Source organism: Micropterus salmoides, unplaced genomic scaffold, assembly GCF_014851395.1.
Source record: "Micropterus salmoides isolate LMB-PRFRI ecotype aquatic unplaced genomic scaffold, ASM1485139v1 Ms_hic_scaffold_22, whole genome shotgun sequence".
NCBI classification, from domain to species: Eukaryota; Metazoa; Chordata; class Actinopteri; order Centrarchiformes; family Centrarchidae; genus Micropterus; species Micropterus salmoides.
In genome coordinates, this window is record NW_024041373.1 from 24,634,707 (window position 1) to 24,661,108 (window position 26,402).

General features: G+C 41.2%; 1 protein-coding gene across 6 annotated transcripts in view; it reads right to left on the minus strand.

The window, feature by feature from the left end:
• Positions 1 to 26,402, minus strand: part of ehbp1 (EH domain binding protein 1) — a 153,354-nt gene that overhangs the window by 21,755 nt on the left and 105,197 nt on the right. For 5 of the 6 annotated variants that reach the window (XM_038736974.1, XM_038736979.1, XM_038736977.1 and 2 more), the window contains 4 exons: positions 25,010 to 25,164; positions 19,726 to 19,864; positions 19,059 to 19,159; positions 15,781 to 15,904 (listed from right to left, as the gene is read on the minus strand). In XM_038736974.1, the coding sequence (XP_038592902.1) occupies positions 15,781 to 15,904; positions 19,059 to 19,159; positions 19,726 to 19,864; positions 25,010 to 25,164 (519 nt within the window). The remainder of the gene's footprint in view (positions 1 to 15,780; positions 15,905 to 19,058; positions 19,160 to 19,725; positions 19,865 to 25,009; positions 25,165 to 26,402) is intronic. The other variant, XM_038736976.1, reaches the window with a different exon arrangement.

The window sequence follows — 26,402 nt, forward strand, 5'->3', positions numbered from 1 at the left end:
CCCCCACTTTAGGCTACCTTAGGCCGCTGTGGCTGTCGTGTTGGATGAAGAGAAGGAGGAGAGCACCAGAATCGAGAGCTTTTTGCAAGGCCAAAGCACTTCAGGTAATTAATATAGCAAGAGGGGGCAGACGAGAGGAGACGGAGAATATGTGAGTGTACGTACGCCTGTGTGTGTTTTTGCTGAAATGCCTGATTGGGGAGCTCACCTGCCGATACCCCCTAAAAGGTATTTCATTAGCGAGCCTTTTACCATACAAGCAGAGGAACAAAGCCTCGGTTACGCCTGTCTCCACTCCAACTCAACGGGGCCCTCCAGGACGCCTGTAGCTGTGTGAGGGAAGAGTAAAGAAGAGTGGAGGAGCCGAGAGGAGAGGCTATCCCCGTTCATAATCTCATGACAAAAGGCAAAAAGGCATCATCCTATTAACAGCGTGATCTTCACCAGCTCATGCTAGCTCCTTTCCACAGGGGGCTCACTTTTATTATTAAGGTGAGTGGGTGATAGGGAGCACGAAAGGCACCCGGCGCCTCCCTATTAGCCCTGGGACAAGAGTAGGTATGGAGGGGGATAGGAGAGAGGAGAGACCCCATGCTAAGGTCCTGCTTGCTGCCCTTTTCTATTCTTCAGAATGAGAGTCTTTGCTTGGACTTTTGGGGGCTGGCTTCTATTAGGCTCCAGTGATACAACACAAAGTGGAGAGATTCTTCAATCAACCACCTCAACAACCAGCGGTGATGCTCACTGGCAAAACATCAAGAACTCATTTGGAGCCAATTCACATTACTCCTCAGCAGCTCTACAGCCATTAACATGCCAGGGATCAGTCATCAAGGCAATGCTTACTTTAAATATTGTAATAGCTGAAAAATTCAAGTCAAAATATGATCGAGATTCAATTCTTGACGACGTGCACATTGATAATGTTCTGAGCAAATAAAGCTGATATTTGTTGTTTTCTGGTGTTTTAAGCATATACAGTATTGTACAAATCCCAACTGTACTGTAGTTACAGTTGTGAGTTGAGGTATATGATTGCATAAATATACTGAATATGCATATTGATAAATTCACTCTCTCACATGTGTCTACTGCTTGTTTTAACTGAACAGTCTGTGGGGATGCTGCCTCTGTGCTAACAGGACCTTAAATTTGACATGATTACGTTATGTGTCAGTATTTGCATCTCTTCAACAGGCGTTAAAAGTGAAGTATTTTCATTGCCTTATTGTCAGTGGGCTCAAAACTCACTTGGAAATTTAGCACACACCTCTTTTCTCCATTGCTTGCATCAGCCACTATTCTGCTTTTAATGTGAGGTCTCCGGGTCGTGTTCAGCCCTGTGCGCACTCCCGAGCTTCTCTGACTACAGCGAAAACACCATAAAACAACCGTCTCACAGCAAAACACAGGCTCCACACGTAAGGACACAAAACAACAATAAAGGTTTATGTGCTGAAGCCCATCAGGCCAAAAGAACAAAGTGAGCATTAGTAAAGCTGCAGAAACACAGAGAGTCACGTTAGCTCGCCGGCTATCACAAAGCAGTTGATAATGTTATCCGATCGCTTTCCACATTAATTCACCAACTAACACCACCCATATTACTATCCTGTGTACCACAGATATTATGTCAAAGTGTCAAAGCCTGCAAGAAATGATGTAACCGTAAAAAGCTAATGTGGAACGATTTGTTTACTATCCTATAGTGATGCAGCCAGGAGCAGCCAGCTTACGCTACGTTAGCTCGGACCTGACGCTGTTTTTTTTCGTAATGTTCAGTTTAGATTTATTGCCTTTTAACCAATACTCAGGTACACAGCTTCCCCACCTCTCAGTCGCTGTAACTAACATGTCCCACATAATATGCAACCCAGGGTAAGAGCCATCCACTGACACTACATTAAATTTACTTACTGCGGTCTATCATCCAATAAATGTAGCTGTGCTGACATTGCTGAGCCTCCGGTGAAAGATACACAGATAATAAAGATAGTTACTGAAAGCAGCAGGCGAGCTAACAATGTAGCACGTCGGCTAAATGCAGTAAATGTACCGTGATCATGTAACGCGCATGGATTAGTCCAACCTGCAGCTGATAAAACTATTACTGTCACGTTGCAGTAGGGGTTTACCTGAGTTTCCAGCATGTTGTGTGAAGCTGTCTCCCTGCCTGCCTATAGCCGCTGTCACTCTGCCTTTTTCCCGTGAGAATTGTGCCGATATGCGGCTCGCTGCGCAGAATAAAGTAACGTTACGGAGCCGGTGTTGAGTTGCCTCTGAGACGGGAATGTTGAAGTAACCAAGCCTGAACATGTCTGTGTGAAAAGCAACAGCCTGCATGCAGGTGTTTCTGCAGGATTTCTGTATGAAAGCGGTTGTGTTTCGGATCATGCTCGCTCATGAGCACATGCCTGGTTGCAATCTTAAAACCACACCGCTAGTGGCCGCTGGAAACTACATAATGCCCCTTTAAAACGGGTATCCAACAGCAGCATTGCTAAAATAGTCAGAGTCTGTATGAGAGAGAGAGACAGGGAGAGAAAGAGAGATTAGTCTGTTTGTCTGTTTGAGTGTTTTGTCTTCTGCTCAGTGGGGGTGTTTGCCACTAGCCTCAGGTTACACAGGGGAATTGTGGGAAAAAAAGTACCCTGCTCTGTGTTGGTGAATAACAGCAATGCCGTGCTTTGTGTTAAAACGTGCTGAAGAGGTGAAGCTGCTGAACACAAATGATTAAAAAAAGATCCTCTCACTCCCTCCATAGTTTTGCTTCTTTTATAAGTGTAAAGTTTCTTACATGATAACTTTATAGTTGCTTGAATTTGACCTTTGACTTTACAGCTAGTTGCCTGTAGCCGATGTAAGAGTTTTGGGATGTTGGTAACAGAGATTAAAGCTTATACTGCAGTTGAACTTATTTTAAGTTCTTTATTAATAAACATACAAACACGTATGCACAGATATCCTACTCCTTTGTAGGCGCAAGGCCAAATTCTTATATGAAGCATCTCTGGTAATGATTGGGATGTCCCAGATGGAAGGAAGTTAAATGATGGTAAACAGCAGGAGGAGCGAGTCGTGCTACCAACGTGCAGATTCTAAAAACTAGTCTGGGATGGTCAAATCAGTCGGTCAAACAAAAAAAATTAATAAAATCCTGAAATTCCTGCCTTTATATCATTTACATACAGCATACAATAGTTTGGGCTTTGCCTTCCCACAGTATTTAATAGACTTACTGAATATAATTATTTAAATACAAAAATAAAATACTGAAAATTATCACAGTATCATAGTATTCTTTACTACATAAACAAGAATGAAGACTGTGTTCAAAACTTCGGTTACTGTGCATTTGTAAGGTGACAGGTACTGAGCAAAGCTAAGCACTGAGGTGGTCTTTCTATAACATTTACCAATGCATATTTAATATGTAAAACGTCATCCACATAGACGACATTATCACGAAAAACAGGACAACAAAAGAGAGATGGCTAACTGGTTACCACAAAAGTAAACATAGCAGCCACCAGAATTCAACTAGTGGACTGAGCAACCACTACAGAGTGCTATCCTAAACATAACCTTACTATAACTACACCACTTTCTTCATACTCTGTTTAAAGGTAGCAATGTGTTATGTTTATATATGTGCGCACATGTTTGCACTGCAACCTCACCCACTGCTCCTACAGGTGCACACTTTATTTCACAACATTAATGATACATGCTTCAAAGATTCAAGATGCTTTTAGGACATTTTACGGATGAACCTATTACTGCAGAGCACACACTCACTCACGTGCATAAAAGTAAGAATTTAGCTAATTTAGTGCGATAGTGAGAACATTGAGGTAAGTCAAAGTAGAGATACTGAGGAGATGCACTCCTTCCAACCTGCTAGACACACACTTATACACACACACCTCCTCTCATCTTCATCATCGTCCTCCATTCTCCTCTGTAGCCCAGTAAAAAGCCTGCGATGACCTGGGTGTGTAGCTTATTAACCTCCCCATCAGTTCTTATCAGCCAATGAATAGCCCAGTCATCTGCCCCTCCTCCTGAATCTAAGGGTGAGAAATTTCTCCTCACGTCAGGCAGGGCTTTAATTCAATCCACACACACAAATCATTTAAAGGTGTGCACACACATAGGAAAGGGGATCTGTGGTAACGTTTTGTCAACCTTGGTTATGGTGGGCTTCCAAGACTGGCGTGGACCTGATGTTTCTGAAATGATCAACAATTGGAGGAAACATCAGAAAGGGTGTACGTGTGTGTGTGTGTGTGTGTGTGTGTGTGTGTGAGAGGGCCAGAATAAATTAATAGCTGATTTCTCCCCCTTGCTTTGATGGCATTAAGAGCCCTCTTCTTCTCAATGTGCCGCGTTAAATGCTTTTCTCTCCTTCTCTCTTTCCCTCCATCTCTCCCTTCTTTTTTGACAAGCAGGGCCACCCAGCAGAAAGCAACTGATGCAAAACGCCAGAGTAATCCCCCCCCCCGTCCACCGCCACCACCCCTCCCGCTATCTTTAGTCTTTGACACAGTAGCCATTATCTGTGGGATTTAGTTAAACCAAACCTTCATGTATTTGTTAGGCCCTGGGTTCGTTTTCTCCTCTGACTGCTCTGCTCGAGTGTGGCCAGGCTGGGGGGAGTGGGGTATTTTTGGGTTTTTTTTTTTTTTTAAACATAATCAGTACAGCTAGCAGGAGACACATGACGAGGGGGTCCTACAATGCCATCTAGCTAGATTCTGCCCAGAATGGTAAATATCTGAAAGACTGAGCTGAAATGTGTAACCTTGTTTGTTTTGATTGCTTCAAGAACATAAATAAATGAGACATAAGTCTGTACAGAAGTGAAAAGTTGCATTGCAATAAAAGTTACATTTAAATTATTATTTTAACCTAACTCAACAAAATAGATTAAATGATGTTACCGTTCTCCTTTAGTACCACAACAGAGATGCAGTTGTACATACAGATCAGGAAAAACAACATGACTTGTTTCTTGACCTTACTATGCACCATCTGTCAAATTAAATGTATACAACGTGAACGATAAACTGAATTTTCAGAGGTTTCGACAGTCGAGATGAATCTCTTACAGACCTAAATATAATCTCATCACCATTATCAATAACAGAGTGTGAATCCCATGCAATTAAAATGACAATAACTAAAATCGATGAATTGAGCAAAAGTCAGCCCTGGTCATACTGTAATTAATCCAAAAGAAATATATATACAGAAATGAAGACCGCAAAATTAAGAGAATGCTACATAATGATGTATTAGTTAGAGATTATATAGTCTAACCTAAATGTAAGCATCTGCTATAGACAAAGAAAGAAACGTTTTCTTTCTTTGTCTATAGCAGATGCTTACACAATCTTAAAAATATAATGTTTCGCCTTCCTTTATTTTCATACTCTGACAGTTTCTACTCTCAACTTACATCTCTAAAACCAAGGCCTTCTTCACTGCCACATGCAGCTCCAGAGCTAAAAGCAGTGTTATGGAATCACTGTTGAAATGTGCAGATAAGCCGGGGCTCTGTGAGGCTAAGCTAAGGTTAAGCCAGGTGGTTTAGCTCCCCGAGTATGTGTTTACACACACCAAGGTGTGAACCATTTGGGAAGCTTAGAGGAGGCGGAGAAACATGAGTTGATTTAGTGCTAGTGTAAACCTTAGTACCTGTAGATGGTGGTAATTGGGAAAGCTTAACACAAACATCAGAATACATCTGTGAAGTTTCAGCGAAGAGTCAAATTTAACATTCTTTAGGGCAATACAGCCCTTTGACTCTGGTCTTACATTGCTCTCAATGTACATACTCAAACAAACAGGACAACAAGCTAAATAAAAACAGACAAACTACAGTGTATAGTACACACATAAAACCATAAACAAAAACAAAAAAATTTGTAAACAGCAAGATTATTAGTGTAGTGAAACAGAGTGCAAAGGACGCTGGAATAAATAAATATTATTGAGCTGGTAATATTATATACATGAGGTAGGTGGGTATAATATTTACAGCTAAATCACAATGTTGGCAATTTTAGATCATTTTATGTAGGTACAGTTCTTGTTTCGGCTTCTGCTGTTTAGACAACATTAAACATTTGAGAACTCTGGCTTACTTCAATGAAAGACGATTTTTTTATAGAAAATTATGTTTATATTTCTTTGGTAGTGGGAAAGAAGCTCAGGTATTGTGTCTGCACTAATATAGAAAAACAATATCAAACGATACTAAGCCTTAGTTTTCAACGGTACGTGAGAGAGAGAGAGCGGTGATAACCCCCAGTGGAGGACCCCCCCTCAACCTGCTGACAGACAGCTGCAATCTTTTTAGCATAAGTGACTCCGCCTGCTCCATTAGCAAAGAGAAGGAGGAGGGTGTGTGGGAGGAGGGGAGAGACCCCCCCCCCCCCCCAGGGTAGATGTTAGAACAAATTTGAGGGGTGTCATATTACACGCCTTGTGACAAGAGGCAGAGGGGAGGTGAACGATGAATTTGCTTGATGAATTAATCTGTGGACCAGTAATGGCTCTGCTAACAACATTAGTCATCCTTCTTACATCTCTGCCTTGCGATTCACTAGTTTCTGCCCTCGTCTCTCTCTGCTACACGATCATTGCATCCTTTCCTTCTTCATCTCACCTTCCTCTCAGAGGTTTGCTTAAGGGCAACACCTCAGTCCTCTCTCTTTACTATATCAATAAAACAATTGTTTTGGTAAAAAAAACAACAACATTTTGCACTGTTCAAATCTTTAAAATGTAAAGTGGACTCTTTGTTTTGTTTAATATACTCCCTAATTTGAATTTACCCTAATGTGTTTGTAAATGTGTCAAATAAATCCCCCTAGAGCGTTACATTACAACTGACACCAACACCAGGCTGTTACTGCCACTGGCTCAAGCTTTGATTCAATACACAAATGCAAAATTGCCGTGTTTAAATAGATATTTAAATGGAAATGTATTGGGAAAGACAGCTGTTGGTATTTGTAGCCTGGAGTGCTCATTACAATGGGAAATGGGGAGGAGTGTGTATGGAGGGGTGATGACAACGGTAGCATGGCGAGCAGCTGTGTTAGCAAGTCAATGGTGTAATTACTGGCCAAACCTCTGTCATTAACCTGCATTGTCGAGTGCCACCACACCCGTTACCGTGAGAAAGCCTTGATTAATTGACTGCTAGGTTGAAATGCAATTATGTCATCGGGCAGCAGTTTGTTAACTAAATAATAATCAACCACATAAAAAACAACAAACAACAAAAAAACATCTCCAGTGAATCCGAGCTGCGTGCGGATATTTTTCTTTTTACTTTTAACTCTGTTCCAAAGAGATGGAAGAGAGATAAGAGTTTACATCAACAAACAAACAAGACATTATAAGCAGCAAAACAGGTGGATTAAAATGCGGCAGCCTCACTTCAAACCAATAAATTAACCCTTAAGATAAATTGTTCAGCTACGGCACAAAAACAAGACAATCAAACAAATATAAAACACTGTGGCTCTGGTTTAGCTGATTGCATCACTGTGCTGCTTAAGAGTGTGTGCAGGAACATATTTAGTGTTTTAATTAATGGGGTAACTTGTGTATTCAGTGCTTGTGGATATTCTGTGTTTGTATGCGTGTGTCTGTGACGATGTGTTTGGCAGCTTTCAGCATGGTTTGTTGGACTGGCTGCTGCTTAGGGTTTCAGGCAGAGAGGCGGTTGATGAAAGCATTGGCGGGATGCTCCAATAAAGAGCAGATTATCATAAGCGGCCATTGTCCACCCCCACCCCCCCAATCCCCACTTACTCACCCCTCTGCCGAAAATGTTAATCTGCCCTATCGCTGGCAGGCTGAGTAAAGAGTGCCTGGCCCAGTCAGAGCAACTTTAACTGCTTTAGAGGCAGCGTGGAAAAATATTAAGAGAGTAACAAAAGATAAAGGCAGTGTTGAAGTCATCAGGGAGAAAGAAAAGTGAAACATATCGGACAAAAATGAAGGAAAATGAGAAATAGCCCACAATAATTCATGCTCTACTTTATAAACAAATTTAACTTGATGTGGTGAGTAGCTACAACCCCTCCCCCACGTTGACTCCATACACCCAGCTCGTTTTATCTGAAGATTCTCAGACAATGCCTAGAGGATCCCATTCCCTAATCTTCCTAAAAATCCCCCTTTCATCCCCACTGTTAAAGAATGTATGAAAGGCTGACACCGAGCTGCAGAAAAGAAGGGGGAGAGGGGGAAAAAAAAAGAAAGAAAAAGAAGTGGTGCACATCTGGGAGTGAGGGTGGTGTGTCACTGTGCTGGACTGGGGGGAGGCATGAGCTCAGCATTGGTGGCTTGTGCAGAGTCCTTGCTAGTTGACTAATTATATTGTTTTGCTGCTCAAACATTCAAATGGCCGAGGAGATTAAGAGCATGAGCGGGAATGTGTATGTGTGTGTGTGTGTGTGTGTGGTGGGGGTGTTAATCTGGGTTCTGACCCAGTTGAACCTTAAGAGTCTCACATACATTTTCACACAAGACAAAAAGCTCAAATCCTTTGTTTTGTCCCCTCACAGGCAAGAAAAAGGCAATGGGTTTTAAAGGAGTGATCCCTAGATTTCTTTTCTCCCCCATAGGGAAGAACGGTGCATTTGCTCCTGAAGTGAATTCAAGATGACCACATTCCACTGTGGTCTGATACAAAACCATTCGATTGAAAGTGAGTGCTCTTTTCATAACCCTGACAACAACAACAAGAAAATGACCAAAGGCTTCAAATAGGAACACATCTTCTCTTGGCTGCGTCTATCTCAGTTGCCATGAGCTTAGCTTACGAATTGGGTCTGTGATTATGGATAAACAATAGTCGCAATCTCTCTGCTCAACAATTTCAATCCCAATTCACACAGCGGACAAGCCCTCGGCATAGCTTGTGTTTATTTGTCTACTTTTATTGGAAGATTCAGGAGGAGAGCTGTGGTAGAAGCTTAATGTTACTTGCTTTGTTCTCAAAAGTGCACTGAAGACATTTATTTTTTACACCAACAAAACAAAACGGAGCAAAAGAGGAGTTGTACAATGTAGCACCTGAAAAACAGTGCACCGATTAAAGCCAACACCAAAACCTCTCCCCCTCCATCTCCCAGTCTGTGAACTGGGAAGGGTATTATAGTCTAAACACTTTTTCTTCTGTCAGTGCTGAAAGATTAGACTGGTTATCCCATTAAAGTTGGTAAAATGCCATTCTTGTGTCTTTAAGCTCTCGTATAGGAGGTCAAGATGAGTCTGCATGCGCTTACAAGGCGGGCACGGATGTAATCTGCCCAAAGTTACAATAATTAATGTTAAGCTTCTTCAGCAATACGTTTGTGAAAGAACTAGCCCTGATAATATACTTAAAGCTGCACACACTGTTTGTGTTGCTGCAACAAGACAAGGCAGGGCTTGATGTGCAAGCGTGTTTGTGAGTGCGTGTGTGTGTCCCTATGCCACTCACATAGCCCAGCTTAAATCTTTAGTCAAACTATAAATTGAAGCTGCCACAATGCTGGATTAGGACGACAGGCATGGGAAAAGAGTCAGAGGCTGGCTCACTTGATGCTAAGGAAATATAAATGTAACACACGCACTCTAGGCAATGATGCCTGCACCGCATCACCATTAGAGTTAGGACTACAAGTAGAGGATCTGGGGGAAACACATTTGCACTGCCAATAGGAACGCTCAAGTGAAATAAACCGGTTGGCGGTTGGTATAGCAATGTCACTCTAAGCAACATACAAAGGCTACAACTGTCGGCCCATTTGTCTGTGTGTTATTTATTTTTTTAAGGCTACCATTACGAGCTGTTAACACCTCTAAAGTTTTACACAGGTTTTTAAAAATGGCGGTTGCCGGTGCTGCATTGGCTCATGTGTTCAATCAACGCACACTTAACATCAGTCAAGGTTCCTCTTGTGCTTGTACAGAGTAACGACTCTCAAAATGGCGCTCTAAGAACTACAATCATTCCTAGTTCTTACAATGTGGACACAGGTGAGGGGTTAAGGATGGGTCCTCTGAAAAAGTTCTTCAACATCGGCCGGGAGTACAGCTTTAAAAGAAGCAGGAAATATTCAAAAACAAACATCTGTGGATTCCAATTTCACAACATGACAGTAATATTTCTACCACAGCGTGTAATGTGCTGGTAGTGATCTTAAATCACTTAATCACAGATAATGGCAAACAAAAACAATACAATTAGATGAATCAAAATTTGCCTTCAGGCCTTAGTTTGGATGACTGGGATTTAGAGCCACAGGTTGATGTTTAAGCCGTTCACATTCTGCAATCCGCCGCACAATTACACATCAAGTCAGGGCCAGCAGCCCTTTCTAATGTGAACGCATTGACAGTCCGGTCTGTCCCTTTCTCAGATACGGAGGGGGATAGGCTGCATGTGTAAAGTACATTAAGCTCTTGCAGGATCCCTCCTTGTGCCATTCTCCTCTCGTCGATTTGCAGACACAAAAGCAGATTAAAGGAGCGCGCGCCATAAAAACCCTGTGTCAATCTTATCGGCTTCGAGAGCAATTTTTAAACATATGTTAATCTGGGTGAGCAAAAACTCATTCTCTCCTCTCTCTGCTTGTTTATCTCTTATCAAATGCACAGTAGGTGAGAGGCAGCTTTGCGGTGCGGCTAAGTGCCATTATTTGGATAATTGCGTCCATTGTTGCAGGTTATATAGCTATTTGAAATGGGAGGTGTGTGTAAATAGGTGCAGGGGCCAGGTAGGGGGTGGTTGAGATATATTCATACAGGGGCCAGGGGATTTTCTGTGAAGGCTACATGACGCTTTTGAATGCTTCTTCATACCTCAAGCAGAATTTTCAATAAGGAGTGTCTGATATATTTTTCTATGTAACAATACCTTCAGAAAACTAACAATGCCAAGGTCAGAAGCATTACATGAATTGTAGAAACACACTAACAATGAATAGTGTCTTAATTCTGATGAAAATTAACATAAAAACACATTAATGGCTTTTCCCCCTGTAGTGCACGGTGTATAAAGGTTGTATGATACTCAAACACTATACTTTAAAGACAGCCATAATATTCTAGTCAAAATGAATACTGTATATGTAATGAAAACACAGTTTATATTATTATCTTATAATATTCTTCTCATATGATCAATAAACTCCTATAAATATTCAGTCTGTTGCAGGAGGTGAACGTTCTCCTAATGTTGCATGTGTGAAGGACAGTGCTCCCAGTGGTGCAAGAATAACAAGTTCATTAGTCGAGGGGGGGCACCGCAGGAATTCAAATTCCCCCCCGGCCTGGGCCTGGCACGTGATTGGCTGGCTGCGTCGGCATGGTGAGACTCATTAGAGCCCAGCAGTAATTAAGAGTTGTTAGAAAGTGAATTCTCCAACCGCAGATTAGAAAATTAAACTATTTACTGATTACATATTAATAGAAGACAACAATGGCGCTTGCCATAAGCTTGGAAGGCAACCAAGGAATAAATCTGTGTACTTAATTACCATAAACAATGGGGGCATAGAAATGGAGTTTTATGCACACTCCCTCCTGTAATGTGTCTGATATCAGAAGACACTTGACAATTCTTGTTCAATTATCTCTATTATTTAATGTGCTGTGAACTGCCTCTGAGTAAATAAATTAACCACCCCAATTACTTGGGATTCATCTGGGGAGGGCCGCGGCGTAATAGAAAATGCTACAGAAAGCTGCATTGTGCCCAAACCAGGGGAGAGAGAGAGGGGGTGGGGGGAGAGGAGATGTGAGGAAAAGGAGGGAGAGCAGGGGTGAGAGAACGGAGAAATAAAGATTCACAGGGATAAAGAGGAACAGAGCAAATAAAAAGTGATGCAGAGAAGCAGAGAGGGTTGAGACAGGAATAGCGAGAGAAAGAGAAAGAAAGATAAAAAGAAAGAATACCGATTAAGAAGCAGAAAAAATAAAAAAAGTAACGGGGTGTTACTTAAAAGCAGAAGAATTTAAATAAAATAAGATTATTAAAGGCTTTATATCTTGCATGTATACATAAGCAAAATGTCAAACTATTTATTTAGAGAAGAGAGGGGGGGAAAGGATGAGGGAGTGACAAAGCAAAAGCATGCATGTGATATCAAAGAAGGGAATATTGAGGAGCAGCAGAGCACAGTGGATCTTCCCAGGCTTTCTGCTGGTGGAGCAGAGAGATGAACAATCAGTCATGGGTCAGTCGGTCTGTCTGTTCACATCTGCCCATCAGTCCTGCAGCGCTGTGTGCTACCATAGCACCACTGCACACTGAGCTCACCCAAACTTACCTCAAGAGGTCTGAATCATATGATCATATGCACTGGAGTGACATCCACCCTGCTTAGAAAGTCTGCTCTGTGTCTATGAACAAACTGCACATAGTTCTGGGTATAATCTACACATGTACACATTATTGAACAGATGGATACATGTCAAACTATTAAAATGGGAATAATCAATGAAGCACAATTATACAAATCTTTCAGCACACAAATGGTAGTTTCCACTGCACCTCTACTTCTTAGTGCTGACCCACGTTCCCCCTTAAGTCTTAACTTTTCAACAGAGTTCCTCATTATCTAATCTTTTGTTGCGATCACATCTGGACTCGAGCTCAATTAAAATAGTGGGAAAGTGGTGTCAAATGTTATTTCTGTCCAAGCTTTTCCTCAAGAAAGGTCTTCTCTAAAAAGCTAAACTGCTGTCTCAAGGTTGTAGATGTTTGGTGTTTCGTAAAGACATGCTTTATTTTTGATAAGAGAGACTAAAATTAAAGTTGACAGTAGATGTGTGTGCTTATGTGTGAAACAGGGTGATATTAAGAAGAATTCTGCACCCTCAGCCACCTTTCATCGGGCAAAACTTGGTTTTATGCAGACAGAAAAGTGGATTACAAGGATGTCAAAATGTAAAAGATTTTCTGTTTCTACTGAGTTATGATACCTGCCCCATGTGACAGCTGAGTTCAAGTGCATGAACGGCGCCAGTACAGAAGGGACCCGAGTTTGTGGTGTGCTTGTGTTTGAAAGTACTTGGGGATTGCATTATTAAGAGTAGAGGAGAAAATATTGATGTTTCAGTCTTGGTTTACTGAAGAGACACTGGTGACTGGTGAAGGCAGTCGATAAAAATTGTTGGTAGATTTCATAACCAGGTATCAGTTCACCTTCACCAAAACAAAATGTTTTGTCCAACATGCATAGCAATACTCAGGATGTGTGCAACTACTTGCAATGAATAAGCCTGTGAACTGTGCAAAAAGACCCACCAGAAGGCTTTTATCGAAAATTGGTTACTTAACTTTAATCTGGCTGATTTATATATAGCCAATTCATTTTAATAGGAAAACTGTCTCAACTTTTATTAGCATTCAAGGAAAGTGCTGATCAAGATTTGAAGAAAGTAACATTCTGTGAAATTTTTTGACCAGACACTTGGATATTTTATTAGATACTGGGGAAATTAAAAGACCTCTAGACATCGGCTGGTCTTCAAAAATGTGGCCGGGAGAGTAAAAAATATCAACAATTTCTGGTAGCTGGTGGTTATTTTCAGTACAGGCACCAGTCAGAAGTGATGGATCAATACCGGATGTTTTGCTTACAGCCAATCAGCCGCAACTTCAATCAGACATTCTGGGTCCAGAGAGAAATATCTATCATCTATGACAGCCTATAGAAAGGTGACCTCAGTAGCCGAGGTGATAAAGGTTACTTTAGTTACCACCTGTCACAGGCGCATCTCGCTCTGATGCCTCCAGACCTTGGCCTAAAGGCACAATCCATAACCTATTGGATGAGTCTGGGATAAGTGCTGCAAAATGAGATATGGAAACAGAAATGCACTTTCAGGAAGTGAGCAAGGTGCTGAACATCATGTGGCAACTTCTTTTCCCCTCGCTGCAATGCAATGCCAGTGTGGAATTTGTACCAATTTCAGGGTGCATGCTTTTATTTTGTAATGAGCCCTAAGTAATGGCAGATGCCTGACAGTTCAGCATGGCCTTCCACAAACATTTTAATAGGACCCAATAGGCTAACTGTACACGTTTCACTGCTCTTAACTATAAGCAGCAATGAGCAAATGTGGCACTTGAAAAATGTAGCCATTTTATAATATATAATACATGTCGTATCACCCGTATATATATATAATCCTATATCCCCCAGTAGTCATTGTGTTGCCTTGTGGAAACCACATTTTCTAGATGTCCTTCCCCACTGATGTTATAAGGGGGTGAAAAGCAACCAAGGTGAATTTCTCTTCGTGATATCCTTTTATTATTTTGTCCTCGCCTTCCCTGTTGTCACCCTCTTCCTTTTCTAGTGAATCATATTTTTCAGGAGGGGACCGCAGGTATATATATATATATATATATTTATTTAACTATATAAAGAGAAATCTTTATGGCTGAAGGTGTTTGGAAGTAAATAACCTGGCGTCTTGCTGGCTAGCGGCTGGTTTATCAGTGGGTGAAGAAGAAGAAGGAAAAACAGCCCTTCAGATTGACACAATGGCACGCGCTCCGACAGGGGAAGAGGGCACAGAGGCAGGGAGGGAGGCGAAAAGCGAACACAACAAACAGAGGAGAGATAGTCTCGATATCAGGACCCAAATGGGATGGGGAAGGTGAGCGCAAATCCCACCGCCCCAGTTTGCCTTTCTAAAAACCTCCTCTTCTATCCTTCCCCTGTGTTGCTTTTTTAGGATTTTGGGGGCTAAATCCACCAAGGTGGATACCGATATATCAGAAAAAGCACGAGAGCGGCTACTAAATTACTACAGCAAGAACATTTGCAAACATAAACATTTTATACTTCCTGGAACCATGATTTTTTTTTTCACAGCATTCTTGGGTGAGGAATGGGATGGTTTAGTATCACAAATGGGATGCTATTCTCCAATTTCAGTTAGGGACTTAACGGAGCCAAGGCCCCTCTTTTGGCTCGGCACACTGTCTCATGTCTTAACAAGGCTTTACCCCCGGCCAAATCTTAAATAAAAACCTTTCGAATCTAGCTACATACGCCAAACCAGATTGCACTTTGTATGCAGCAGTGTGTAAGCATTTGTGTGTGTCTGTCGTGGATTTGTGAACTGTGTCAGTGCTCATGTTGTGTTGCCTCTTTTTTTTTTTTTTTCAACATTTCTTTGCCTCTTCCTCTCTCCTCCCTTTAACTCACCCCCGTCTTTCCTTATACAGCATATCAATGAAGGCCAGATATGTACTAGGGGAAGGAGGGTGTGTGTGTATGTGTGTAGCCGTGCATGGCTGAGCGCACTGTTCAATAGTGTGGAGGCTGGCTGGCTGGGGCCGCGGCTGGCAAACGGCTGCAGCGGAGACTTCGGCTGGGGCGCCGCTATCGCACCCAGTTATCGTTTCCCCCATGAAGGGCTCCCTTATCACCCCAGCCCAGAGAGGTCTCCCTTCTTCTCCCATCCCCGAGACACACTCCCCCTCTCTCCCTCTCCATCCACCCATCCCCTCCCTTCTCCACCTCCTCCTCCTCCCTCACCCCGCCATCCCCTCCTTTCATATCCACCCAGCGCTCGGTCGTGCAACATTCAACCGAGAGGGAGGGAGAGATGGGGGGCTTCAAAGATTCTCTCTCACACAAACGCACACGCACATAAACTCCCTGAGTGTACATGCGTGTGTGTGTGTATGTGCGTGCGTACGCTCAATTTGCCAAAACAGTTTTTCCAGTGTAATTGGGCTTGGGGTACCTGTGTCCATGAGATAGCGCAGCCTCTTCTCCACGCGAGCTGCTCGGGCGTCTATGTGCCTCTGCTCGCTCTCCAGTGCAGACAGCTCCCCAACCACATACTGACTGGTGTCTTTGAACGCCTTCTGTCAACCAGAGAGAGAGAGAGAGAGTGAGAGAGAGAGAGAGAGAGAGAGAGAGAGTGAGAGAGAGAGAGAGGTTATGAGAGAAAAGCAAGAGTAGTGCGATATAGCATTAAACAGAGAGAGAAAAAAGGATAGTGGGATGAGACAGAATGAGGGAGAATGAAGAAATACAGAGACGGAATTAAACAAAAAGGTAATGGGAGAGAAAAAAGAGAAAGTAGAAGAATGAAAGAAGATATAAAGCAGAGGGAGGAGAGTGAAAATGTATGAATAGATGTGCAGTGTGTCCACAAATCTTCCACTTATAAAACAAAGGAGAATTTCACCAGAGAAAAGTTTACTTCAACAATAAGAGCTAATACATACACAGCCAGTGACTAACTGTTGCTGCTTCTTGTTTAGCCTGAGCTTTGTTTGGCATTTCTGAATTCCTCTCTCACATCTTCAGAACCACTTTATAGCAAAAAGAGCTTTAAAAACCTAATAAAAGTTCTGTGCATGAAAACATATTGAAGTAAATCTTAATTCATAGCAAACAATCAAGATAACATTAGAGATCAATAACTGAATAACCAAAAAAATCCAACACAAAATGCTGGATTTACAACAAATACTGTCTCTTTTCACAACTCAACACAACCAAACTAGGTATCTGAATCTAATAAATAAAAATATTATTTGAATCAGAAAAAATGTCTTCACTCAGAATCTCTGCTCAACAGGTGGTCAAACACAATTCAAGATTAAACATAACAATTCAGCGCAATTTACAGGATTTACTTGATATAAATTAGATGGGACTAAACTTGAAATCAACCCACTGTTATATAAACTATAAGGGTTGTGGTGTAGCCTGCAAGTGTCTAAATCAAGTAGAAAAATAAAGCAGGCCACCTGAAGTTCCTTAAATTTTACTTGTTTCTATTTACGGATATGAGGGCCTGTGTGCTTAGGCATTAGTCATATGAGCGGTCTGTTAATTTAAATTCTTGCTGATAAAAAAAGTGATTGCATGAAAAGATGATAATCAAGGATAGGACTGGAAAAAGAAGCTTCAGCCACAATAAAAAAATAACTCAAACCTCCTACTTGTCATCAAGGTAAGCGATCTCTGATCATTGTTGCACACAGTTCACCGATGCAGCTAATGGACGATCGATTAATCATTCACATCGATTAATCATTCACATCCCTAATATAACTTTAAGTTGGAGAACAGTGTCTAGTTATATATCTTGTACTGTTGACATCCAATGCTCAATCCACAATCAATTCTAATATTCATGGTGACTACAAGCAGCAGTCATCCAGTCACTGAGCTTTGGCCTTTCATGCTTAAACTTTTCAACAGTGGGCATTGATAATGTGGTAATTACCTAATATTCCTGTACACTTTTCTAAAAAACACAAAATGTATTTGTAATAAATTCATTTCAAATGTTTACAACCTCTGTGTCTGACTCACATTAAACTAATTCCTGTTCTGAATACTTTAATGAAGCGAGGTAAAGGAAAACAGAGATTTAGAGAGACATCGGCATCAGAAGGAGAAGCTGCATAAATGTCACATGAATCACGTATCAAGTTGTTTAAACTTGAGTTCAGTCGTAAGTATTTATTTTTGCAGTGTCTTATAACCCACCTGCAGGTTAAATGCCTCTACGGTCCCTTAAACTAAACCTTACATTCTGCTCTTCTTACCCACATGTACACTCTCTGCCATTTCAGTCAAGTCTTTCTTCCAACATCTCATACACACAAACACCAGCCACTATACATACTTAAACACACACACATACCACTCTATAACCATATACACTTACTACACACTCCATTTCTGACCCCTCTTCACCTCTGTCTCCTGGCTGCTTGCTATTCCCTGGAGAAACTCCTCCGAGTGAGGAAAATGTTTATTCAAATTCACTACTGAGGATGCATCCGAAAAAATATCTCCATTTTATTGCTGATGCACTTCATTTTTCTTAATGGGAAGGAGAACTAGTGAGCAGGAGAGGGAGAGAGAGAAAGTTTTTTTTTCTCATTCCACCCAAGCCAGCACTTTTTCCTGCACTCTTTCCAGCATGTGAGTGTGTGCCTCTGTGTGGCTTTGTGCACGCGTGATTTGTGCAAGTGTATGTGTGTTGATTCCCAGCAGCCTCTCTTCCTCCTCTCCCTCCTCCCGCTTGCGCGCTCTCGCTCTATCACCATATTTTTCCTTGGCAAATCAATTTTACACATGATCAGCCCACTCCCCTTGCCGCGCTCGGCCCAGCCGTAATTAAGAGGAGGGAAATTACCATATATATTATATTAATGCAAACATCATTCAGCAGGTAATTCTTGGCTGATCGGGATAATGGAAAGGTTGAACACCCATTAACCCTGGGGCCCAGGCCCTGGGAGGAGGAGGAGGGTGTGTGTGTGTTTGTGTGTGTGCATGGGACTGGGTGGAGGGTGCAGGGTCGAGGGTAAGAGAGGTTTGCTTGGGAAGAGAGTTCACCCCATGGTCTCCAGTGGCTCACACACTCACTGAAATAATAGCATTCTTATGGACACACTCCTTGTATGCACACGTTCAAACACAGGCTGAGTGTCTATAGACTTGAAGGACACGTAGGCACACAACTTCTTTGCACAGACACACACACGCCTCTAAATGGCAGAGCAGCTGATATCTACCATTGTTATAATTAAAATGGCTGTCTGTTAGATCAATACTTGGAAGTCTCTGTGGAGGAGAGAGGACAGTAGAGAGTGTGAGAGGATAATAGATGGACAAGGTGAAGAGGAGGAGGGAAATTTAAGCATCGAGGGAGCAGAGAGGAGAGCTCAGTGATAGATTTATCTAAGACAAGACAGGATAGATAGAAAGAAAGCTGAGTAACAGGAAATGAAAAAAAGGCCAAGTAGAAGTAATTAAGGGACATAACCTCCCACCTTACTCCCAATCCCCAACTCCCCTGTTTCACCCTGCCAAGCTCACCACAAATGGGGTCATAAAGCTAAAGCTGCAGGCAAAGTAGACCCCAAGGAACCTGGTGACCATGGCAGAGCAGAAACACAGCCGAGGATTGTAAGTAGGGCCCAAGTATTTTCCCAGCTTTTCCTGTTAGTTGTTACAGGTGAGATTTAGTTTAAACAGAAAATTACAAACCTCCTCTTCAAATGGTCTGCGAATATCGAGCACCGTCGGTGAACCTCTATCCTCCTCGGCCCTCCTCAAATCCTCAGGAACTGACTTCTGTCTCTTCACCTCTGGTGGGACGGAGGACAGGAAGGAGTGTGAAGGGGAAAAAATGGGAAGTACAGGACTTTCACAGTGAGACATAGAAGTTGAGATATTTATTATAGATATATTATTCATATATCATAGAATAAAAATGTTGTTCAACATGCTTTGAGTGCCTTTTATTGACAAAGCTGGATGTTCTCCTCTCATCATCTGAGAGTGTCATTGAGCTAACTGCTCTCTCTATATAAAACTTTTCATACTTTCTTTATGCATGTACCGTGTTCTTTGTTTATTGGTGATTTATTCAGCAGCATTGGACTGTTTGTATGTTTAACCTTGAAATAAGAAATAAATACATTTTCAAAATAAAGTAGAGGAAGACCTTCACAAAACTGGTTTCAAAACAGCAGACACTGTCTGAATCATTACGACATTACGGCCACTTAAAATGTCTGTGCATGTCCTGCCAGTTACCTGCTCTCAGCTGTTAAATGGATGTATTCGAGTCATATGCTGCTGAGTGAAAACCTACCTCCCTGGGTAAATACTGTATGCATTGTGTGTGTGTTTGTGTTGCATTGTCCCTCACCTGGTTTGCTCTCCACATACTGGCTAAAGGACTTCAGCTGTGTTTTCCTGACAGCAGAATCCTTGCTGAAGACAACCGGGCTCCGCAACCTCTCTGTCGCTCTGCGCAGCCGCTCTGCTCGCAACTCCTCAGCGTTATTCTGTCAAACGCAGAGAAAATATGCATTCAGTTTAAAATATATAATGTTAATGCTTTATGTTACAGGACTATAACAGATTGCATTTCATAGTGGTAACTTGTACTTATTTTGCCCAACAAGTTTAGGCAAAGGTATTTCTGGTGTTGCTCTAATACCTTGGAAGACAGGGGGTTAGGTAAATATGCAAAAAGATAAATATTCTGAGTCTAAACCAATCACAGCACACCATCAAATCACAATTGTGCCATAAATAAATCTAACTGCAATGTAAGAGAGGAAACAGCACATTTCAGTTCTCCTGCCCCAGCTGATGGGTCTTTTTCTCAACCCTTAAAACCCAGATTTGGAGAGAAGTGTAAAGCAACCAATGAACACATGCAACTTCAATAACTCCAAACAATGGCTGTGGTAAAAAAGTTAAAGACAACTAAGAGTAATTTCCAACTTTCAAAATGATTGACTTTTAAAAAACTATGTGGTCAGTGATTAGCCTGCTGCCTCTCCACATCTCGTGTATTATTCTGTCAGCCTCTACCAGCCACTTAGATCTACTGTCAGGCTTTTATTAGGCGGCCGCTTCAGCATTTCATAGTTGTTCTGTGATTATTGTGATCAAACACACACACACACACACACACACACACACACACACATCCATTAGTGCGCATTAGTGTAAACATGTAAACATATGTGCGTAAACACACCTACTGACAGGCCATGAGATAAATGTGGTAGAAGTTGATATGTTAGCTACTTTGTGGTTTGCTCGTTTGCCTGAACACACACACACACACACTCTCATTCTCTCCCTCACTCATGAGAGAGACAAAAAGGAGGCAATTAACTTGACTTTCAACAAAACCCCGAGCCAGAAAATATATTCAGATTATGCAAAATGCAAAAAAACGCTATTGTTTTCAAAGTGAACATGTGTTAAAAAGCTACACGCTCGCTTCTCCCACTATCAAAAACGGCATGCAGAAATGCTTTATTACCAGGCCTCCAAATATGCCAAGCCGAGTGGAAAAGAAACCGACTCAGGCTAAGATTGACGTCGCAGCAACGTTAATAAGACGGCGAAACGTGTAATAAAGTCGACAATTAGGGTAAACATGTTCCACTGCTTGAGACGAAGGGAGATAGTCAAGCAGGGTGTGCAGAGCGAGGAAAGCTAATAGAGACAGTGTGGGCGGGCAACAAGCTCTAGATGGGGAGTTAGTTTAGCTTCAGATTATTGACTTTCAAAAACAATGCGAGCAATTAGCCTGTTCTCGCTTTGTTTTGTCCATTAGTCTGTCAGCTTCTACCAGGCTCTTCAAACCTTATGTCAAGTCAAATCGAGGCATATTTATTTTCTTATGCACAATATGCCCAATTAAACATTTTAAAACGTAAGGCCAGAAACTGGGTGTGTGAAAGTGCTACTGTTTGTATGTGTACATGTAAACCTTAAGAAGAGCACCAAGGCAATCCAGAAGAGCAGAGAGTAAACTTAAATGGGTGATCGGGCTTTCTGTTCTGCCGCTCCTCGGATCTAGAATACCCTCCCCGATCATCTGAGTGTACCTCAAACCACTGAGACTTTTAAAAAAGGACTTATAACTTTTCCAGTTAGCAGAACATATGAGTTTTAATTAACCTTGCGAGTTGTTGCACTCTGTTTACTTTTTTTTTTTTATCTGTCTTGTCTTATCTAACTTGTTTATAGGATTTTACCTTGTAGCACTTTGAGATTTGTTTCAAATGTAAAGTGTATTACAAAAATCTGAATATATTAATAATAATAACAACAATAATAACAATAATTATTATTATTAAATAATTGATTGCGGGAAAAATGAGGAGGGGAAAACAGTGGCAGATAAAGGCTGTTACCTAACACTACTGTTAGGTAGTGTTTGAAGGTCTCTACATCTTCCGTGACAATCAACAACAAAAGTGACAATCATTGACAAATTAATGTTTGGTTTCCTTTAACATTAAGGCTGCAACTTCTAATTTTAGCAATCCCAAGTGGCACTTAAAGAACATGAACATGTAAAGAACATCAATATCCAATATCATATTATTATGACTGTTGTCTGAAGACCAAAGTTTCTGTGTCAAAACAGTCTTTTCTAATCTGTGAAATGTGATATCCAACTTAACTTGTTATAGGATTTCTAAAAGATTTTTTTTTAAAACAAGTTAAATGCAAGAAAGGTGTACTTTTTCTGTCAGGATAGGAGCACTCAAAAAGCACAAAAATCTCTCTGGCCTCAGTTTGCCATTTTAATTCTCAGGCTGATGACCTTAAGTAAACAATCTTTTATCAGAGAACCACAAGGGGTGAGTCATCCTCCTTCAGTAGTGATTAATCAATCATTCCCAGGTATGTAGCAGTGTATTAATTCAAAATAACATCATATAGATAGAAACCTTTCATTAAATGGATACAAAAGTACTTCTAGTGGAGTGTTTCCTGTAAGTCACATAGGTTGAGAAACAAAAACACTGTTAGGGTTTTATTCCCATTTGATCCACCCACTCAACTAAGTACTCACAGTACCATAAGTTGCTCTGGACAGGAGTTCATTAAGTGACTGATTTTATGAATATTTCATTTGTTTGTTTGCAGGAAAAGTGTACCAACAACAACTGATAATTGGATGTCAAAGGATTTATTGGATTACCGTTGCTGTCCTTGTCATATTTTCAGGAGAAGGATTTTTATATTCTTTACATTTTAGTGTGTTGACTGGTAAAAACTGCAAGCCACTGCGGCAACTACAGGGAACTGTTGATTTAGCAAAATAGAAAATCCCTGGGGAGACTGATTAGGACACTGAGGCTGTCTGTCCAATTATCACTTATAGTTTGACTGTTGTGAATCTGAGCGGACTACAACAACAGCAGTGTTTAAAAGTTAAAGTGGAGCCATATTACAACCACACAGGAACACACATGCGACCAAAGACAACACCGCTACTGGACTTCAACACCTTCATAAAAACTAACTATACAATGTCTTTCTCAATCACACACACACACACACACACACACACACACACACACACACACACACACACACACACACACACACACACACACACACACACACACACACACACACACACACACACACACACACACACACACACCACCTGCCCACCCCTCCATCTCCCTTTTACACTCTGGGACAAGCAGATATTTAGGTGTCCCCTTCATCCCACCCTTTTAACTCTCTTTCTTTCACTCTCCCTCTTTAGCTCTTATCGCTGCTATCATCGCTGTGGCAGTGGTGAGTCAGTGCTTCTGGCGTGTGAGACTCTGTGAATGTGCGTGCGGGGGGCGGCCGCGTGACTAACGTTGCAGTCTGCTGAGCGTCGCATGCCCTTATCGTGCGCTACCAAGGCTGCGCATATACACAATCACTAATGAGAGGAAGAGCGTGTGTGTATGTGTGATGTTCCTGCAGGTCGTTCCACCCGTCTGAAGGACTTTTGGGATGCCCAATCCTCTTGGGACAAGACAGTTTATCCGTTTTTTAAAGGACAGAAGAAGTAAACTCATACAACTACACATACACAAACATATTAATGCAGGATGTGCACACATTAATTGTAAAAAGCTTTGATGAAGACATCTCTGATTCGTTTAAGTAGTTTTGTGTTTAGCATATTAATGTTGTGCAGCATAACATTCATTTCCCATTGGTGACAATAAATGGCACCAACATGGATGTACATTAGATAAGCAGTTAAGTACAAATATTGCATATACCAAAAGTATTTTTAAAATTAAAAACTAGTCAAAGTAGTACTTGTGTGGATGTAATGCTCACTGCAACGGAGTTATACCTAAAATTAAATAGTATGATATAGAAAACGTGTAGTTTAGGTTACTGTGATAACATTGATATTATTCTAAACAGAAACCCAAACAAACATCTATTAAATCCTGTTGAGATGGCTAGCAAAGCGTGTTTTACCGTGTTCACACAGTGTGCGGGTGGAAATCATTTGTTCCGCATTGATATTAAATAACTGAGTGCAAATTTGGTAGCAGTGGTAATAATTCAGCAGCGCCGATGCACCAAATATATGGGAACCATGTCTCTAATGTGCACATAAACATTACCTTATCAATTAACATTAAGATAGCTTAATAGATTTGTGAAATCTGTGAATAAATAAACCCAGCTTTAATAGGAGCATAATTACAGTAGAAACCTTGTCAGTGAAATATGAGGGAGACAACAACAAAAAAACAACATTTAAAAACAAAATAATGGTTCACTAATCATAATTGTGGTGAAGTGCTTAATTAATCGTGATTTTGATCATCCAGCCCTACTCAGGAGAAGTTTGTGGTTCAAAATCAAGTATCATGCAGAATAAGGCATTGAATGCTCGCACTTTTAGTTACGGAGGTTTGGAAAAGGTTAGGTGTCAAATGGTGATTCTACTTCTCTGAGGGTCAAGTGGTAACACGCGCACACATGTGCACTCCTTTGGCCATAAAAGACTAAGCCTTTTAGGCTTTGAACACAAGAGGGTGTTTATGTGAATTGATGATCAAAGACACCCTGTGTCGCCATAAGCACGAGGGTTTCACTTGTACTGACAGCCACACACACACACACCTTATTTTACTTGACATTCAAAATCAATTAAACAGATGTTAAGACTAGCCGACTACTTCTTTTTGACTCAATATTCACATCAGAAGATATAGACACATGCAGCAGCAACAACCCCCCTTCTCCATCTGTCCACACACAACAACTGTCTGAAAAGGTCACTGTCAATAAAGAGGGACTGCTACATGTTATGTAGAGCATTATGATGCCATTGTGTGTGTCATGTGGCTTTAGACAGACTCATATGGACACGAAAAGGATAAAATATGGTCTTACATGAGGTAGGCCAACTGACTGATGTGTACTCACAAACCAGGGTCAATCGGACCTGATTGATTGGACTGACCCTTTGATGGTGTGAAGAGAAAAGGGGGAGGGAGACCGTAAAAGACAGAGAGAGAGAGAGAGAGAGAGAGAGAGAGAGAGAGAGAGAGATGAAAGGAAAGAGAGGTGGAGAAAAAAAAAGATAGATAGAAAGAAAGTAAAGATACCCAGTGGGTGTTTTGAGGAGAGTATGTGCTTACCTCTGGTCCTTCTGCAGGGCTGAGTGGGGAGGTGGAGGAGGCAGTGGGTGAGGATGAGGATGAGGTGGAGGACGGAGATGAAGGGGAGGTGACTCTTCTTGGGCTGACCTCCACCAGCTTCTTCAGTTTCAGATCCACATGCTTACTGTTTGTACCTGGAGAGAGAGAGAGAGAGAAAGGAAGGAAGGGAATAATGAGTGTGTATGTGTGTGTGTGTATATATATATATATGAAAATACAAACATCTGATTTGAACAAAACCACCAGTACACACACAGAACAACACTCTTAATAAGTTAAAAAGATGAGAAAGGGGAGACAACTTAGCTTGCATTCATGTACAGACAAACTCGGTCAGAGCCAGTGATAACAAACATATACACACGAACACATGAGTGGGAAGAATACTGTGTATATATATGATGTGTTAGACAGATATAGATCTGGACAGACTAGAAAGCTTTAAGTCCTGTTTGTACTGCAGAGAGCTGCTGACGTACCAAGTGTACGTTGCTGGGATTATCACCGTAAGAATCACTGGGCAAGATGGAGATGAAAGAGAAATTTGGTATTAATAGTATTTAGTCTATCCCTATTGATAAGAAATGGGTGAACACAAACTACACTCTTCAAAAAGCCTTCGTCAAAGTAAAATGAATTGCAGGGCTATTCAGAGACTGTGTTTAGTTATATGTACCAAATAAACTGGCAACTCAGAGTAATTTATGTATTTTATTCAGTAGGTGTTGCTTTCACTGATGTCTTTACTTTCTGTATTCAAATCATCACTTGCTTTTTATTTTGTGTTTGAAACACAGCTAACTTTGCAAAAAATCTGTATTTTTTGTTGTTTTTAGGTTTAAAAACGTAGCAGTATTGCCAAATGACAGCTGATGATCCTCTTTCAGGAGCCAAAATAATTTCACATTCATGCCGAAGTAATTGTTTATTCTGTTTCTTTCAATTATCTTTTTTTATTAAAACCTTTACTACTTTTAGTACCTTTCACATTAATTTGCTATCATGCAGTTCACTTCATCTTTCATTCATCCCTAATTTGTTTGTTCTATTCTTTCTTCTCTCTCTCTCTCTGCCTTCCAGTAGCTGCGTACAGCTTTATTTTCCAGGGACTGGTAACCACAGCTCCCCTGCCAGGACAGACCACTGCACTGAAGAAGATGAAAGAACAGGAGGGCAACTGTTTCATGTGTCAACCTGCCTCTGTCACACACACACACACACACACACACACACACACACACACACACACACACACAGAGGCATGCATACAGATGCCAAACATAGACACACCCTTCTTGAACTTTGTCACAAACACACACACACATACAAAGACATACAGGATACGCCAAAATACAAATGCTCCGTACACAGA